Genomic DNA, 17,268 nt, shown 5'->3' on the forward strand with positions numbered 1-17,268 from the left:
CACTGATGAATCAGAACTGGTTATCTTACTGAAGCAGGATACTGGAAGTATTCTGCTATGCCAGCATTGAGTCCTTATTTGATGGATCATAAGGAAGCTAGGAGAGGGAACTCCTGAGGAAGGTCCTAGACTAGTTGGAATAGTGATGGGGGCAGGGACCTTGGGGGTCTCAGGAAGCAGCTCTTTACCAAACAGTGTGGAAACATTCCAAAATTTTAACAATTGGGATGGCCACTTGGGGGAGTGCCTAGAAGTGAATAGGTGATTTGATGAGTTAGAGGAGAGCATGGTCAGAAGGCATAAGTCCTCATGAAGGAAAGATGTTGCACAGGAATGCACAGTATAATGGTTTAAATGCAGCATTGAGGGCGGGGAGATCAGCCGTGACATGTGGACGTAAAGTGGGGAAAGAATAAACTCCATTTAAGCAGAAAAGTCACTCAAGTTTGAAAAGACACTCAAGAAAATAGAAAATCAGGCTTGAAATAAGGCAAAAGAATAGGAGAAATGTTTGTTAAGAGGTTAGAGATTTTAAAAAAAAGTGGTGGTGGTGTGTATGATTGTAATGAAGCTGTTCTAAAGGCATGCAGTAAAAATTTAAGAGGGAGGTTCCTCAGGGAAAGTAGCCAGAGTGGAACAAACAGAGCTGTGTAAAGGCAAGAAAATGGAGAGGCTAGAGAACTCAAAGACTTGCCTTGAGGATGGTGATTGATGGCAGAAATACAAAGTGTAACATTAACGGCCTAGGGGTTGTGTTTTGAACTTGAACTTGTCTAGCTGCTGAATCTCCATATATGTACGAGGCTCTATTTACTGCCTACTTCAAAGTATAGCAAGCCAACTTTAAAATCAATACGGGACTCTCTTTCTCACTCACTCATCTTCACTTGCAGGGCGCCACAACTCTCCGCTGCTCCTCCTACTCCGTTGTTGGCTATGCAACAGTAAATGCCATCATCACTGTCTTCCACACTCAGGATGGTGAGGAGCTGCCCGTTCTCCCGAATGCTGTACCGGGTATCAAAGAGCCTGCAGGTCACAGAGGAAATGGCAGGTTAGGGCCTCATCTGCAAACTTTTGGCTATGATTAACTGATTGAACGGATGTCAGTGGGAGGAAGTAGATTAACGGTAAAAGGAAACTTGACTGAATTCTGATTAATGGAGTAACCTTATTTAATAATAAAAAGCTAACATTATATTCTAAACTTTGCTAGGTTCCAATAATCAAAGCACCGTTGAATCCTTCAAAAATGCTTTCCAAAGGTGATGCCTACTGATAAGAACAAATGTAAAGTTTACTTTATTCAGGAAAGTGCATTGTTAGCAAGATACATGAGTCCACTCCCCATAATTACTGGGAAATAACAGCTAGATAATGAACATGCACATACAGAAATGTGACTAGCAGAAAGAGTTAAATATTTATCGATGTAACTAACTATTAACTGAGTATTTTTTTCATTCACTAAACAAATATTTTTTAAAAGCCTAAAACGTGCCAGGCCCAGTTCTAGTTCTCTGGAATACATAGAATGCAAATAGTCCTGACTTCCCCATGTCACTTAAATTACTGTTTTGCTTTGGGCAAGTCTCTTAATGTCACTGAAAGTCAGATCTTACCTTTGTAAAATGTGGAATTCTGCATTTTATATGTTCTAGAAGGTAAACTTTAGTACTACCAAGAGATGTGGTTGCATTTATGTCAAAGCTAAATCTCAAGGCAGTGGGTATTCTTACCAGAGAAAGGCAGAATACTTACTTAATGAGAATTTTATTTCTAGTCCAGGAAATTTCAGGCTGGGGATAGGATTCCACTGCACACATGAAAGTAGCCACTTCTTCAACTAAGGCATCCACCGTTTCAAGAGGAGTGGTGATGACAGGAGCTAACAGGAGAGGAGGAATAAAATGAGAGCATTCTAGGATGCTGTTTACTAACCCTGTGTAAGAAGTCAGAGACCACCACATACCTGGGTGAGAATTATATTTCCCCATCGCAGAAAGTTACCAAAAGGAAGGAACAGTTTGTAGAGAGAATTTTGTTTCTGCTCCTAAACTAGGCATTTGAGAATCCAAACAAGAGGGCTCTCAGCAGAGTAGGACTTAGAATTTATTATATATGAGTAGGGGCAGATTCAGGCTTTGTGAAAGCAAAAGTTATATAACTTGGGTGCCCTCTTTAAGGAAAAATATATAAAATTATGAATGCAAAATATCTGTGGCCACCCCAATCCCAATCAACTTGAAGGGAAGTACTATGACCGAAGGGAAGTCAGAATGGAAAGAGACAACAATCTTAATAATTGCTTTAAAATAATTTCCCCCATATTCTATAAGATATATGCTCAAATGAACACATTGCTAGAGTCCACTGAGAGTCTTATAAGGGGCTCCTGCAAATAAGATACTTTGAAATTTAAGTTTCATCAGACTTACAGAGAATTCACATCTGCATATGAGCAGATTAGAAAAAGATTCCATAATAAAAAGGCAAATAACCCAAATAAAAAAATGAGCAAAAGATCCAAATAGATATTTTTCCAAAGAAGGTATAACAAGAACATGAAGGTCAACAAGAACAAGAAACTATGCTCAACATCGTTAGCCACTAAGGAAATGCATATCAAAACCACAATAAGATACCACTTCACACCCACGAGAATGACTATAATCAAAAAGAAAGATAACAACAAATGGTGAGGATGTGGAGAAATTAGAATCTTGGTGCATTGCTGGTGGATATGTAAAACAGTGCAGCCACTGAAAACAGTACAATGGATCTTCAAAACCTTTAACATAAAATTACCATATGATCCAGTAATTCCACTTCTGGGTATATACCTAAAAGAGTTGACAGCAGGGACTCAAATAGATATTTGTACACCATTTTAATAGCAGTGTTATGCACAATAACCAAAAACTGGAAACAACTCAAGTGTCTGCCAACAAATTAATGGAGAAACAAAATGTAGTTTATCCATGCAGTGGAATATTACCTGACAATAAAAAGAAATGAGGTACCGATCCATGCTACAACATGGATGATTGGAAACAAGCTAAGTGAAAGAAGCCAGTCACAAGACAACATATTGTACAATTCCTTTGTTATGAAATGTCCAGAACAGGCAAATCTATAGAGACGGGAAATATATTAGTGATCACCTAGGATTGGGGCAGAGGATAGAAGGATTAGGGGGTAATGACTAGAAGCAAAAAGATGTGTAAACCATACCGGTGCCTTGTGAGAGCCCACAGTCTAGATGACAAGGTGGTATAGATGCGTGGAGTGATAATCAGTTATGCCTGCTATCCCAGTATAATTATTAATCGTGCTGCTTTTGCTCCAAAAATGCCTGGGTTTGGACAATAAATGATATGGTCATTTCATATGAAAGGTGCATATGAAAGCCAAGTAAGCCGTGTGAACAATATATTAGATGTGGGGTAGGCAGTGACAGCCTCATGAAACACCTAGTACAAACTGGCCATAAAAGATGCATCCATTATCTAACAAATCTTATTTTTTCAGTGAATTTAAAGGCACACTCATTGGCTGGGAGTGAGGGAAAGTGGTGGTTGGGAGTGTTTCACTTAGCCCATATTTCCCTTGTTAGTGTTATTATTTTCTTAAAATCCAGTTTAAGCATCATCTCCTTCCAGTTTCCCTGACTTGGAAGATAGAGCGAAATGCCCCTTTCCTTAACCGTAGTTTGTCCTGTATATGTCACTCTTATAGCACTTGCCACACAGACACTATTAAAGTGATCTGTTAATATCTTTGTCCCACACTCAATTATAAAATGCTTGAGCTTTAGGTCAGGGACCATGTTTTAGACCTCTTTCTATCCCCAGGGTTAACAAACTGACTGATGTATTGCTTAAATGAACCAGACTATATTCTGAGGCCTTTATAAAAGGTATAAGTTTTTTTAAAGGTTGAAAGAAAGTAGTTGAAATAAGAGAGCAGAAATTTTAGGTAAAATAACATGTATAGGTATCAAGGCTACCATTTTCCAACTTCCAAGCAATAACTGTTAAAACATACAGAATTCAGTACAGAGAAATAAAGAAAGGAAAGGTATTAAAGAATAGTTAAAAGACATAAATATAGATTGACAGGTACTTCTAATAGAAGTTCCAGAAAAATAAAACAGAGAGAATGGCCTAGAAGCAATATGTAAAGTGATATATAGCTGCTCATTTTTCAAAATTGAAAAAAAAAAAAGCATGAATATTCAGACTGAAAGTTCCTAGCAAGTGCCAAGCCAGATAAAGAAAAATAAATTCATCCCTAGATATTTTGGATTAAAACTACAGAAAATTAAAGATAGAAAATCTTAAACCCTACTACAAAGAAAAGTTTAGTTACCTTAATAGGAATGCTAATTAAGCTGACATGAAATTATTCAGATTATTCATCATTGATTGATACCAAAAGGCAATGAACTAATACCTTTTAAAGGGCTGAGATAAAATAACTGTTAGCCTGAAATTCTAAAGCCAGTTTGATAATAATTTTTAAATGAAGATGATAAAGACACAAATACTGAAAATACTGACCACTCATAGACCTTCTCTGAAACAGTTACTGAAGTATATAAACTCAGTAAAAAATAACTTGTACCCAAAAAGGGGGTGAGAGATAAGAAACAATAGTAAGCATAGATGGTGGTAAAATATGAATTTGCAATTTTAACACACTGTGGAATGTTAAAAAAACAAACCACTAATTTTTGTGTTTAAAAAACAATGAAGCTAAGATTCTAGGTAAACAATTATAAGATGAAAGTTCAGAGAAAAAGTTCCATGGGTACTTAAAACATGCTAAGCTCTTTACCATAAACAGGAAGATGACAGAAGTACTAAATAACAACAAACATGGGAGAAAAATGTATTTAACCATGCATGTTAAATGCACGCTAAAATTTTATTAATGTTTTGTTTATTTTGTTTTTTAGATTTCACGTATAAGTGAAATCATATGATATCCATATCTAAATGATCTATACCATATGATTTCACTTATATGTGAAATCTAAAAAAATAAAATAAATGAACAAACAAAACAGGAACAAACTGATAGATACAGAGAAACTGATGGAAGCCACATGGGAGAGGGTTGGGAGGATGGACGAAAAGGTGAAAGGGATGAAGTAGAGATTGCCGGGTATAAAAATAGTCACAGGGTTGTAAAGTACAGGGACTATAGTACAAAAGAAAAAAATTACTAATGGTTATCACTAAAAGAATAGATTAAGAAACAAAACTTTCAAAGCAGCAGGAAAAAAAGAGGGACTAGAACTTATCAATCAAAAGAAGGAGGAAGAGAAAGAAGAAAAAGAAGAGAAGGAGAAGAAGAAAAGGATGATAAGTAAGCCAAGAAGTGGTGTGGTTAATGGGAGACACAAAATAATGTGGAAGAAAGATGCCCAAATATATCAGAAATCATGGTAAATGCCGGTTTTATAAACTGACCTATGAAAAGGTAGACACTATCGTACAGGATTAAAAAACATAAAAGATACATCTAAATAAAACAGAAATATTGGAAACAAACAGAAGGGAAAATATATGCAAAATAAATACGAAAGTGATAAAGCAATAAAGCAGTGCTAATATAAAAAAATAAAATACAAGGTGACAAGCATTTATCAAAAGAAGAGAAATGCTATTTAATGGTAAAATGAACAATAGGGAAGATACAACAATCATAAAACATAGTTGTGTAAAAATATAGCCTTAAATAAAGCCAAAGCCAAACATTACAAGGAAGTCACAGGCTTGTAAGTTTTTAAAGAAAATTACACACCCACCCACACACACAATATATATATGAACAAGGGAACGGAAGAATGAATCATTACCAAAAGGCATTTTCCCCTAGGTGTGAGCATTATGTATAATTTTATATTTTTGTTTTGCTGTATCTTACAGTGTTAAAAAAATGAACACATATTATCTTTGTAATAAAAAATTAAATAAATCAGAATGCCGCAGAAATGTTCCTTTTTCAAGGCAATGGAAGGAAACTTTAGATGATAAAGTTTGAGAAAGTCAATCTCTTAAGAAAAAAGTATATATTTTCTAAACAACTAATGAATGAAATAAGCGATTTATTGTCTAATCACATAGATATTAAGAGATAAAAGCAAAAAAGATTAAGTTTGTGGGATGCAGGTAGTGATGGGCCCAAAGGTTAATTGATAACATTGAATGATTTCATCATTTAGAAAGACAGACTCTGGAGCAAATAGGCATTGAGAGGCACTCTCCCACAGGGCTTGACTTCATATCTCTGCTCCATCCCTTCCCTGCTCCACTGGGATGATAAGTAAACAACCATAAGGGCTTGTCATGAAGATGAAATCAATGGACATACATAAAGCTCTTCAAACTGTCTTTGGCCCTCGGTGTTATCGACCCCTATGTGTTACTTGATTCTGTGATTTAGAAACAGAAACCTGAACGGTTCAATTGTTCTGGTCATGGATTGCACGTAAATGTACATTCGTATTTACTTCTGGGAATCTATCCCAAGGAAATAGTCTTGAAATGGAAAGGCCTCTAGATGACGTTTACAGCATAAAACAGATTGATTGTACTAAGTTGTATTTACTGTACAAAAGTGGGAGAAGAGTTAGGTACACAGTTGTGTCTCCTAACAAAACTGCCGGGGCTGGCTCATACTACCTTGCAAGAGCCAAATGTTAATTTTTCAGGAATTTTGTGAGACAATTGTTAAATATAGCCATTATTAAAAGCTGAGTTATATAAACTTATATCGAATTATGTTAAAAACAAAGTCATAATACTCAAAATTGACCACTTCCCAATTATTTTACTACATTTTACTATTATCTATGTTCTTGAGGTTATTTCCAGTTAATGTATCTGTATGATAGAAATACCATATAAAGACATGCTATTGCACATCTCTTCCCATTTCACTGTTGTTACCTAAAACTGGCTGTGGTTGGAGTATTTACACTAGAGAAACCAACAAACCAGGGCCTTCTTTTCCTTAGAGAAGCCGGTATTAAACATATACCAGCAACTCTTATCTAACCAGGATATTATTTACGCAGGCATTGCAAATAGTATTTTGAAGAGTACTAATAATACAGAAGATGCTCATGTTTTAGTGGTAAGTAAAAATGACAGGCAGTAGAATTATATAAACAATTTTATAATCATACTTTTTTTAGGACATGTAGAAAAAAAATGGAAGAACATTTTTGGAAGAATATGTTAACAGTCTTATAAGTATAGGTGACTTTTTCTCCTTTCCACTTTTGTATATTTTGTGTTTTCAAAATCATGCTTAATGAGCATGTATTATTTTTATAAAAAAATAAACTTTATTCATTAGTTTCTTCTCAAATAGACACAGATGCAGAAGTGACAGAGATAATAGACATACTATTAATATTGTTTTTCCAATGAGGTGACACAAATGTTGTTGAGATCAGTTAAGACCACACAAGTAAATGTTAGAAAGTCTTGACAGACTTAGACATGGAGAAATATGTGAGGTGTTACTAAGGAACACCTTCCCATAACATTCGGTGGCATGACAGTCTTATGTGATTTGACTCTGTTTTTTTTTTTTTTAACAATTTTTGAATCTAAAATTAAGAGCCTGCTATAGGATACGCATTATATTTTTCATCCTTTATCTCATTTATTTATCACAACACACATAAAGGCTGATACTATTATTATTTACATTTGCTGATGAGGAATGGAGGCCAAGAATGGTTAAATAACTTGTCTAAACATAACAAAAGTACAAAGTGATAGAGCTGAACTTCAAGGTTAAAATTGATTTAAAGTTCCTATCTTTTAATACCATGTGTTCAGCATAGTACTACTGTGTTTCCCTGAAAATAAGACCTAGCCAGACCATCAGCTCTAATGTGTCTTTTGGAGCAAAAATTAATATAAGACCTCGTCTTATTTTACTATAAGACCCGGTATATAATATAATATAATATAATATAATATAATATAATATAATATAATACAATATAATACCAGGTCTTATATTAATTTTTGCTCCAAAACACGCATTAAAGCTGATGGTCTGGCTAGGTCTTATTTTGGGGGAAACACGGTAGTTACAGACAGGGGAAAATAAGGTTTATATCAATATCAATTTCTATAGGCAGAATATAGTTGGTTAAGTCCATTTTGCCCATAATCCAAAATTATCCAAACAAATCTGCTTTCAAATTTTTACTGACACAATCACATAGTTGTAGTTAATGATACTTATTGACTCAGCAGACGTCTCTTATTTACTTTCATACTGCTATCCAGCTTTCATCTCAGCCAGAGCCTGTTTAAGCTAGGGCACTATTTCTTCCCTCAATCCAAGGACCACATGAATAACAAATACATGAAAATGAACACTCTACTCTTCTGGACCCAAAGAGTAACTTAACTTGAACACTAGGTATTCAATGAGAAGGACATGGTATTACCCTTTGATGGTCTCTTGCACATGGGCATTGACACACCAACTTCTGATTGAAGCTGCTGATTAGCGTGACCAAATGATTGAGTAAACAAAGAAGTCAGGTGTATTTGATCCTTTCTGTTTTGGTAAAATTAGGGCTCAGACTTGGATCATATTCATGTTTTTCTAACATCATGAATACAGTATTGTTTTTTCAGTATGAGACAACACTTTGGTACTGGAAATTTCCCAAAGCCCCCAAAGAAAGAGGATATTCAGTATTGCTCATCGTTTGGCCTATCTTAGAAACTGACACATGTATCCTACGGGTGATGTAATAACACATGTTATTTTTTATTATGCTATCTTTGAAACTTGTAAGGTTCATTAATAATCTCAATAATCACTTATTAGTGCTGTATCATCGATTCTTTGTTACAGAACACACTCTTGGTCCTAAACTTCAGGAATGACCTTGGGCACAGACAGGTAAGAGTTTTGGCTCAGCCTGTTCGAATTTCTGAAACAGACTCTCTTGAGGGCATTTCTTTGGGTTAAGACATGATCTCATAGGGATTCATCTAAAATGTGCATATACCCAGGAGTGATGATTTCACCGATTATTGACAATCCTTAGCATAGTACATAACGTTATGTGTTGAGCACCGGTAAGCACTTCTCCGTTTTATGAGGAAGCTGAGGCTCACAGAGGTGACATGCTTTCTCTGACGACACAGACAGTGGAGACTAGGAAAATAAACTTGATCTTAACATTCTCTTCCCGTCCTTAAATGTCCTCATTTCACTTTCTTCATTATTCATCTTATACCACATGGTATGTTGCCATAGACTCTCAACTCTCTTACTCTCTAGTCCTTTCACTGCACTGACCCTGGAAAATCACTAGTCTTGAACTAATCCAACTGGCTGTCCTCGCTGCTCTTACAGTTTTGTTGGACAAAGTGAAACAACAGTGCAGATCAGGGCCACTGGGAAGGTGTAGTCTCCAGCATGGCCCAGGCAATCCTTCTGCGTTCTCTGGTCCACTGCTTTCATCTTCCTGAACAGGACCACTTCCTTCAGGTTCTCTACTCACTCCTCACTTGTCACTTTCCCCCAGTGACTGCAAGTCCTATTTTACTGCAAAGCTGGCTACTTCCCCTTTGGGAACATGCAGAAATCTTGCCATTTCTGCTCTTTCTTTCTGTTCTTTGAGGTCAATAGTATTTAAAGCAACTGTGTTTCCCCAAACATGTAATGAGTTACTCTTTCAATGCACATCAATATAAAACATTCATCCAGGACTTGGTGTCCTGGATTTCAATGACAGCTGTGCCTGCTCTGAATTAGTCATATGTCAGGTCTGTGAATCCTATCCCTGTATATGTATGATTTAGAAGAGAAGGTTACTCAAATATATCTAAAGATAAATCACTCAACTCAAAAACTTCTACCGTGTTTCCTTGAAAATAAGACCTAGCCGGACCATCAGCTCTAATGCGTCTTTTGGAGCAAAAATTAATATAAGACCCGGTCTTATTTTACTATAAAGCAGTGGACCAGAGAACGCAGTCTTATTTTACTATAAGACTGGGTCATATAATATAATATAATATAATATAATATAATATAATATAATATAATATAATATAATATAATAATATAATATAATACCTGGTCTTATATTAATTTTTGCTCCAAAAGACACATCAGAGCTGATTGTCCAGCTAGTTCTTATTTTCAGGGGCACACGGTAGGTATGGTAGTAAATGGGGCAATTTTAAAAGTAGAGTTTGGACAGGAGTTCTTTGTGCATATTTTAAAAATTCAGTGCTGCTTACATGAACTCCTATACTCCCACAGAATTTAAATTCCACCGTACACTTACACTTACCGATAAAGCAATGAAATATTATTGAAGTATGTTTGGTTTGTAAAATTCTCCTACTTGTGTGTTATAATATTGAACTCGTCGTTGGAAGTATCACTAGTCAAAATGATCCAGAAAGATAGCGACTCTCCCTCCTGTCTTTGAACATTAGGAATTTCAATTAAACTAAAACAATAAACTATTAATTCTACAAAGTCAGTTATTAGTTATATGGAGAAAATAGCATGCCGACAGAAAACAATCCACTCAATACCCCTTACACTATTTTAAATCTGTCAGTCTATTTTGTAATATATATTATCATGCAGATTCCCTGATTCATTCATGACAAAGAACTCAGGAAAAATGTATACCATGTACAAAACTCTTTTAAAAATTGCCTTCTGCCAAGAATAGAGAAAACAACTATGAGACAGTCTGTGTGGAACATTTTTATTACTTTAAAAAATATTAAGATCATAGCATATTATTGTGTTTTTTTGTACCAATATATTCTATGAACTTTGACATTTAAAATTTTAATGACTGTGTTTTCATGATAATATTTATTCTCAGTACTGGGCATGTAGTTAATCGATGTTTGCTCTGCTAGGCCTGATGTTTTGGGCTAAGGTTGATGTTAAATGCATACTAATTTAGATTTTACAATAAATACAATAGACTAGACAAAATATTGTGTGTTTTTTCCATTCTTTATATAAACTTTTTATTTATTTATTTGTTATTAGTTTCAGGCAAAATATTGTTTTAATTTTTTTGATTTTACAATCTAGCTATAGTAGTAAATACATTATAAACAAAGTTGGAGAAACAATCTGATTATTTTATTTAAAAACCAGGATGTTTGACTTTGTTACTTTTCTGCCACCATGTTTTGAAGTTTTCAAAATAGGGATAGTGTGCATTTGAATTAAGGGCTTTACCTCTAAAGTTTGAAAAATGAAGATCAATTCTTTCTAGAACATAAATTAGGAGTTGCTCATATAGAGAGGGGTTTTTTGTTGTTGTTTTTTCATGCACCAAATTCTAGTTTAAGCCATCAAAATCAATTGTCCTCCTCCTTAGGAGACTAAATTTTAGTAAATTTTAGCATTTAACCATGTCATTTTTATGTGATGTTGTGGTTTACAATAGCACAAATAAGATTTCTACCATTCCCTAAGTCCAAACGTCCAGGTGCTGTCTTACCGGACATCCGTTGTATGATTAGAAAGAATGAAAATAATCTGAAGCCAATGTTAAGTCTTTCTGGCTATTATTAGCTATTTGAAAAGATCTCAATTCTCTTTTACCTTAAAGTATTGGTTGGCAATTAAATGTTTAAATCCATTTGAAGATACCATTCTGCTCATATCAAATGGAAAAAGGCAGCAACAAAACAACATGTCTATGAAATCAGACTGTGAGAAAAGCTGCATTTGAATCTTGACCTTGTGGCTCCAGAAATTTCAGTGAACCTCAAAATCTAAAGCTATGTTTCCTACCTACATACAGATTCTACTGTCACTTAGATATACAATGCAAGCATGTTCAGTTCTTTGATAAAGTAATCTAAATGAAAATAATTAATTTGAGTATGTCGTAAGACACAGAACTCTTTATTCTACTATAATACATTTAATTTGAAAACTCTTTAATCGGTACCATTCAATCTACTTTCTCATTTTTTTTTTTTTTTTTCCAATTTCAACAAAGCCCTCAGTCACTTTACAAATCACATATTTTCCAGTCTTTCTTCCTGGTTTGAAATACACTCGTCTCAGTTTCATAATACACTGGCCAGTAACCATATCACTACGGACATTCTTGCTACTGCAACAGGTGTTTGTCAGTTTCTTAAGTTGCTTTCCTTTCCCCTGAGGTGGTGTTATTTCCGGTACATTCCAGAGGCTCTGAAAAAAACTTCATAGTCTCTTGCCAAGCCAAATCATGACTCGGCCTCAAAGTTACTGAGAACCCATTGTCTTCAGGCATTTTTTATAAACAGGCAAATTGTGTGCATCTTTCTCTAATTCTGATTTTTTAGGAGCTAAAATCTTTATGAAGAGTTTTGTAAAAACTCAAACTGAAAATAGAAATAACTCTTGTTCAGAAGCAAACACTGTGGATGTCTGGGAGTAGGGTTGATTATATTCCTGGCAAACTGAGCAAAAAGGTTTTCATCACCCGTTTAGATCACCCTGAAGTTTGACATACACATAAACAAAACAGACCTTGATAACTTGCAGTCTAACGTTTCTACCTGCTAATGTTTCCTGTACAAGTGAGGGCTGTGCATGAAGTGTATGGCCGAACTTTTTATTGTACAGCTTAAGGCGGGGAGGGATACCGGTAGTAAGGCGAACATCAATCAATCACTTATTTATATAGTTTTCTCCCTCTCCCTACATTGCGTCCCTACTTCACCAAGTGAAACCCACGCCTGCCGTAATATGAATCGGCCATGATCAGAGCACACATACACGCTTTAGAACAGTAACAAGCCAACAACAAGATAAAACTGCTCAAACCAACCTTTTGGAAGTGTCTCAGTCCCGCTGAAGGCAACCAAGGTAAGAATGTGTACCAGTGGAATGTTGACGAGCTCTCTCATGATTAATCCAGGCTCAGGCAGGAGAAAGTTCCTTCTGGACAACTCTAGGAAAATGCCCCCAACCGTTTACATTTTAAAGCATAGTTTGTTACAAAAGTAACAAAAGTCGTCTGCTAATGACTGTTTGTGTCAGCAGCTCCACAGGCTCTAAGTATAATCAGGAATTCTCAGACTTGGCTGTAATGATGGACACGGCCAGCTGGTGAGTATCCACTTAGGCCAGTAATGCAAGTGTACGGCTGGAGGAACAAGGGAAAGAAAATCCCTTTAGAATCCCTTTTAAGACAGTGGCAGAAGGACAATACCAGATGCCTTTTGCAACTACCACTGTATTCCCTGAGGTATAGGTTTGCTCATCTTCTGATTCAGCTCACCACCTCTCCACTCACACCAGAGCCCGGGGTGTATCTAAGTGTGACTCCTCCCCCTCCTTTACTCCACCTCTTACATCCAACCCGTTACCAATACCTACAGATGGTACCAACTCAATATTCCTTGATTTTCTCCCCTCCTTTGATTCCAACTAGTATCACGCTATCCCAACTTCCTTTTTAGACATTCATCTTCTCTGAACGACAGTGACAGCCTCCTGTCTGTTCTCTCTGCCTTGTGTCTGTCTTACCAGCCTCTAACTTCTGTTCATGTAACCTCCTCATTACATGAAAACATATTCAAACCTCCCTAATATATAGGAGGCCTTGCCAGACTCTGTCTACCTCGTTAGCCTCGTGTTTTATAATCCTTCTGTACCTCTTATTTTAATATTTAGCAACAAGCTGATGCCTTCCTGTATATATAGCTTCCTTACCTCCATGAATTGCTCATATTGTTCCAGCCTCTTGGAATGCTTTCCCCCTCCTCTCCACCCAGATAACACTTATCTCAATTTGGTCATCATCTCCTCCTGCCAGACGCACCAGAACCAAAATTCCGTGTCTTCTCAAAGTTGTATTAGGTTTGCCTCCTCTGGCTTCCATAAAATTTTTGTGCACGTTTCTATCATTGCACTTATTGCATTGTTTTGAGATTTTTTCCCCCTTGCGTTGGTAGCACCCTCATTCTTTGGCCTCATGAGTCCACTGAGTCAGCAGCTGTGTGCTGTCAGCCAATTACACTCTTTGCAGTGGATTCTCATGAAGGCACAAAAGTGTGGCTTCCAAAACATAGAAAGTCTCCAAGACTTTTCTATGTTAATATATGTGGCACTACCTCATTATTTCTATTGGCTGCATAGTCTTCTAAATCATGGATGTAATATGGTACATTTAACTAATCCCCAGCAACTTATGAGGGAACCCATTTTCCCACACTCTCATCAACACTTACCTTTGAATTTTTACTTTAAATAGAATAAAATTGGTATTTCATTGTTTTAATTTACATTTATTTCACCAACTACTACTGGTAATGAGAATATTTTATATATTTGTTGTTATTCATTTTCCTATTCTGTGGCTTTTGTCCATTTTCCTCATAGGTCATTTTTTAATTATTATTAATTGATAGGAGTTTTTAAGTACTCTGGATGTAAATAATTTATATTATTTGATATATACTTTGCAAATATTTTGTATGTAGAACACTTTTACTACTTAGCCATAGTTCAGAAGTGGGCTTATGGTTTAAGCTGGTCAGTCTATGGTCTCCCTAGCATTTTTCTAGAACTAATACAAAATAAGCTCTTAGATCACCACCTATCAGGACCAGGTACTCTGGAGCTGTTGAAGACTTTCATGCTCCATTAACAGGAAACCATGTGCAAAGTCAGATCTATCCGTTGGACTTCCTTATTATTTAAAGTAATACCTCCTCTTCTCCCCCCGCCAGCTTTTGGCTTGGCTAATATGAGTTTGATTTCTTAAATTGCAATTAAAATAATCCCAATGTAATTTTAATAGAAGAGACATAGATACGATCAGTTTTCTGCTCTGAGAATATCCTGCAAGTGCCACATATTTCACGGGAGATTTAGAGATTAACAGGACGAGCATATTTTTTCATGTGAAATTCAGGAATCAGCAGGATGAACAGTGTGGCTACCTGTCATTCCCATAAGTAGCAGTAGGTGAAGCACAGGGTTCTGGAAAGTTGGGTGACTATACACGTGTGAGCTAAAGTTCAGCTCAGGATCAGGACCAACCATCAATACAGGGAAGTACAAGATGAGCCGTTTAAGGATCCTGCTCATTCAAATGTCCGGGAGGTGATTTGTGAGTGAGCACCCTTGGTCCTCTTTTCCCTTGTACCTAAAACCTCAAACAAGCGTGGATGGTGCCCATTTTGAATCCAATGGGAACTGTACCCTAAAGACCCAGTGACCCTAGGAAATTATCCCCTTCAAATTCCACCACGACCTGGGTCTGAAGTGGACAATAGTACCGTGCAAAACTAAGGGGAGACAAAACTCTGTCGAGGGAAAAATAAAGCCAGAATTTGAGAGCGAGGGCTGGTTCAAAATGAATCAATCATTGGTTAAGAGAAACCCATGGAGAGTGTGGCTTAGGCATGATCCCAAAGTGTGGCAGCTGGAGGCTGTCAGCCAATTATTCTTCTTGCTGCAGTTTCTTAGAAGTTGGCTACAAAATGGCCTTCTGGCCTACAATATCAGTAAATCTATTCCTTACAATAGCAGACTTATTCAGCCACAGGGAATGGAGACTGGGTGCCAGCCAGTGATTTGGCTTCTTTCTGGACATGTGGAGAATATATGAGATTGAGGGTAAGTCTTCCCTCAATCTCATAAGATTGGGTAAGAATGCTACTGAGAGATCAAGTAAGAAAGAACTGAAAGATTTCCCTTGAATTTAGCCCCTTAGATGTGACTTATGACCTGTGACAGGGCTGTCTCAGGGAACAGCAAGGAATGAGATGAGAAAACAGAGTGGTATACATAGATTGAAGAGGGAACAGGAAGTAAGAAAATGGAGACAGAACATAAAATTCTCTCAAGAGTGATTATGGGGGAGGAGAAAGTGAAGCAGCAGCTGAAGGGAGAGGTTGGATGGAGACAGAATGTATTTATTTCTCATTTATTTTGAAGGTGTATTGTGAAGAATCCTGTAGAGAGAAAGAGGTTAAAGACACAAAAAAGAGAAGAGGTAGTTCAAGGTCTCAAGGAAGGTGGCTGGGGGTCCTGACCATAGGATCTTGTAATAGAAAATGATGAGGAAGGGATGAGTACAGAAATTTGTAGGTGGAATGGCAAAGAGTTTACAGAGCCCTATCTATGACTTCTATTGTCTCTATAAAGTAGAAGGTAAGGTTGAAAGAGATTTAAAAGTTATCCTAGAGAATAAGACAGCACAGAGTGAAGTTGCTCACTGTAAAGTTATACTAATACCTAAACTCCCTGGTGTGATTTTCTTTTTTCTCTAGCACTTCTCAGCCTCCCACATGAAAGAGGTTGAATGGTTAGGTTTATTTGGGCAGTTGAAGGAGGAAAGGGTATTTGTTAGTAATATATTAGTTCAAGGAAGCAGCATTCCAGAAAAGAGAATGAAATGTAGTGGTGGGAAAGAAAAACTGAATGAATGTAGAAAGTGGAGTATTTAATTATATGCCCGCAAGAACTTCCAGAAGGAAAAGTTGTCTACTGAGCTGGTCAATGTATGTCCTTTATGTCTTGCGCTGTTGCCTGGGTCCCAGAATGAAATAGATGGCTCACTCAAATAGAACAAAGTGAGATACACAAAGGTGTAAGGTGTCTGAAAACCACAACAATTAGTGCAGAAACTGAACCATGAACAGAACAGTCACTCTTTGCTATCTCTAGGCCTGAGGGCTGACAGGGCAGAAAAACAGTTACTGGACCCTAGAGTCAGAGATGACTGATTTGAGAGTGACCCCTAATAGGAGCATAGACCTTTGGGTGAGGGACTTGGCCAGCTCCTGAGGATGCCTTTGATTCCTGGCAGATTCTCATCATTGGCCAAATCCAACAGGAAAGTAGAGAGCAAGAATGCCCATTGATGGAATTCACGGAAGTCCGTTTCCACAGGCACAGAGCAGAGAAGTAAATCTAAAGGACAAATGGAAGGACACTCCTGCTGGCTTCTTTAAGGAGTTATAGCTTTTCCCAGAGCAAAAATGAGACACCAGAAAAGAGAGGCATGCCAGCACTCCCATTTATTGCCACTATTCCTGTTTGAATCATCTAATCAGCATGTCACACTTTCATCCACCTCTGCTTGTTTCAAAAGATGACTATGCTGTTTCTTCATCATATCAGCACTTGCCTCTTTGAAATACTTCTTCAATACTCCAATGTGGTACCGGGATTTTTCCAGAATATCGGTTCACTACTTTGGTTTTTCCAGACCATAGA

The 17,268-nt window shown here is 36.7% G+C and overlaps 1 protein-coding gene across 4 annotated transcripts in view; it reads right to left on the reverse strand.

Annotated features, from left to right (window-relative positions):
- The window catches only part of MUSK (muscle associated receptor tyrosine kinase), an 83,722-nt gene extending 70,644 nt beyond the window's left edge, over positions 1-13,078 (reverse strand). For all 4 annotated transcript variants that reach the window (XM_019749523.3, XM_019749520.3, XM_019749519.3 and 1 more), the window contains exons 1-3: positions 12,866-13,078; positions 1,762-1,888; positions 878-1,029 (exon numbers count right to left, since the gene is read on the reverse strand). In XM_019749523.3, the coding sequence (XP_019605082.3) occupies positions 878-1,029; positions 1,762-1,888; positions 12,866-12,944 (358 nt within the window). In that variant the 5' untranslated portion in view covers positions 12,945-13,078. The remainder of the gene's footprint in view (positions 1-877; positions 1,030-1,761; positions 1,889-12,865) is intronic.
- Between the last annotated feature and the right edge of the window lie 4,190 nt (positions 13,079-17,268).

This window comes from Rhinolophus sinicus, chromosome 16 (genome assembly GCF_057876585.1).
Source record: "Rhinolophus sinicus isolate RSI-liver-muscle chromosome 16, RSI-T2T, whole genome shotgun sequence".
In the NCBI taxonomy this organism is placed as follows: domain Eukaryota; kingdom Metazoa; phylum Chordata; class Mammalia; order Chiroptera; family Rhinolophidae; genus Rhinolophus; species Rhinolophus sinicus.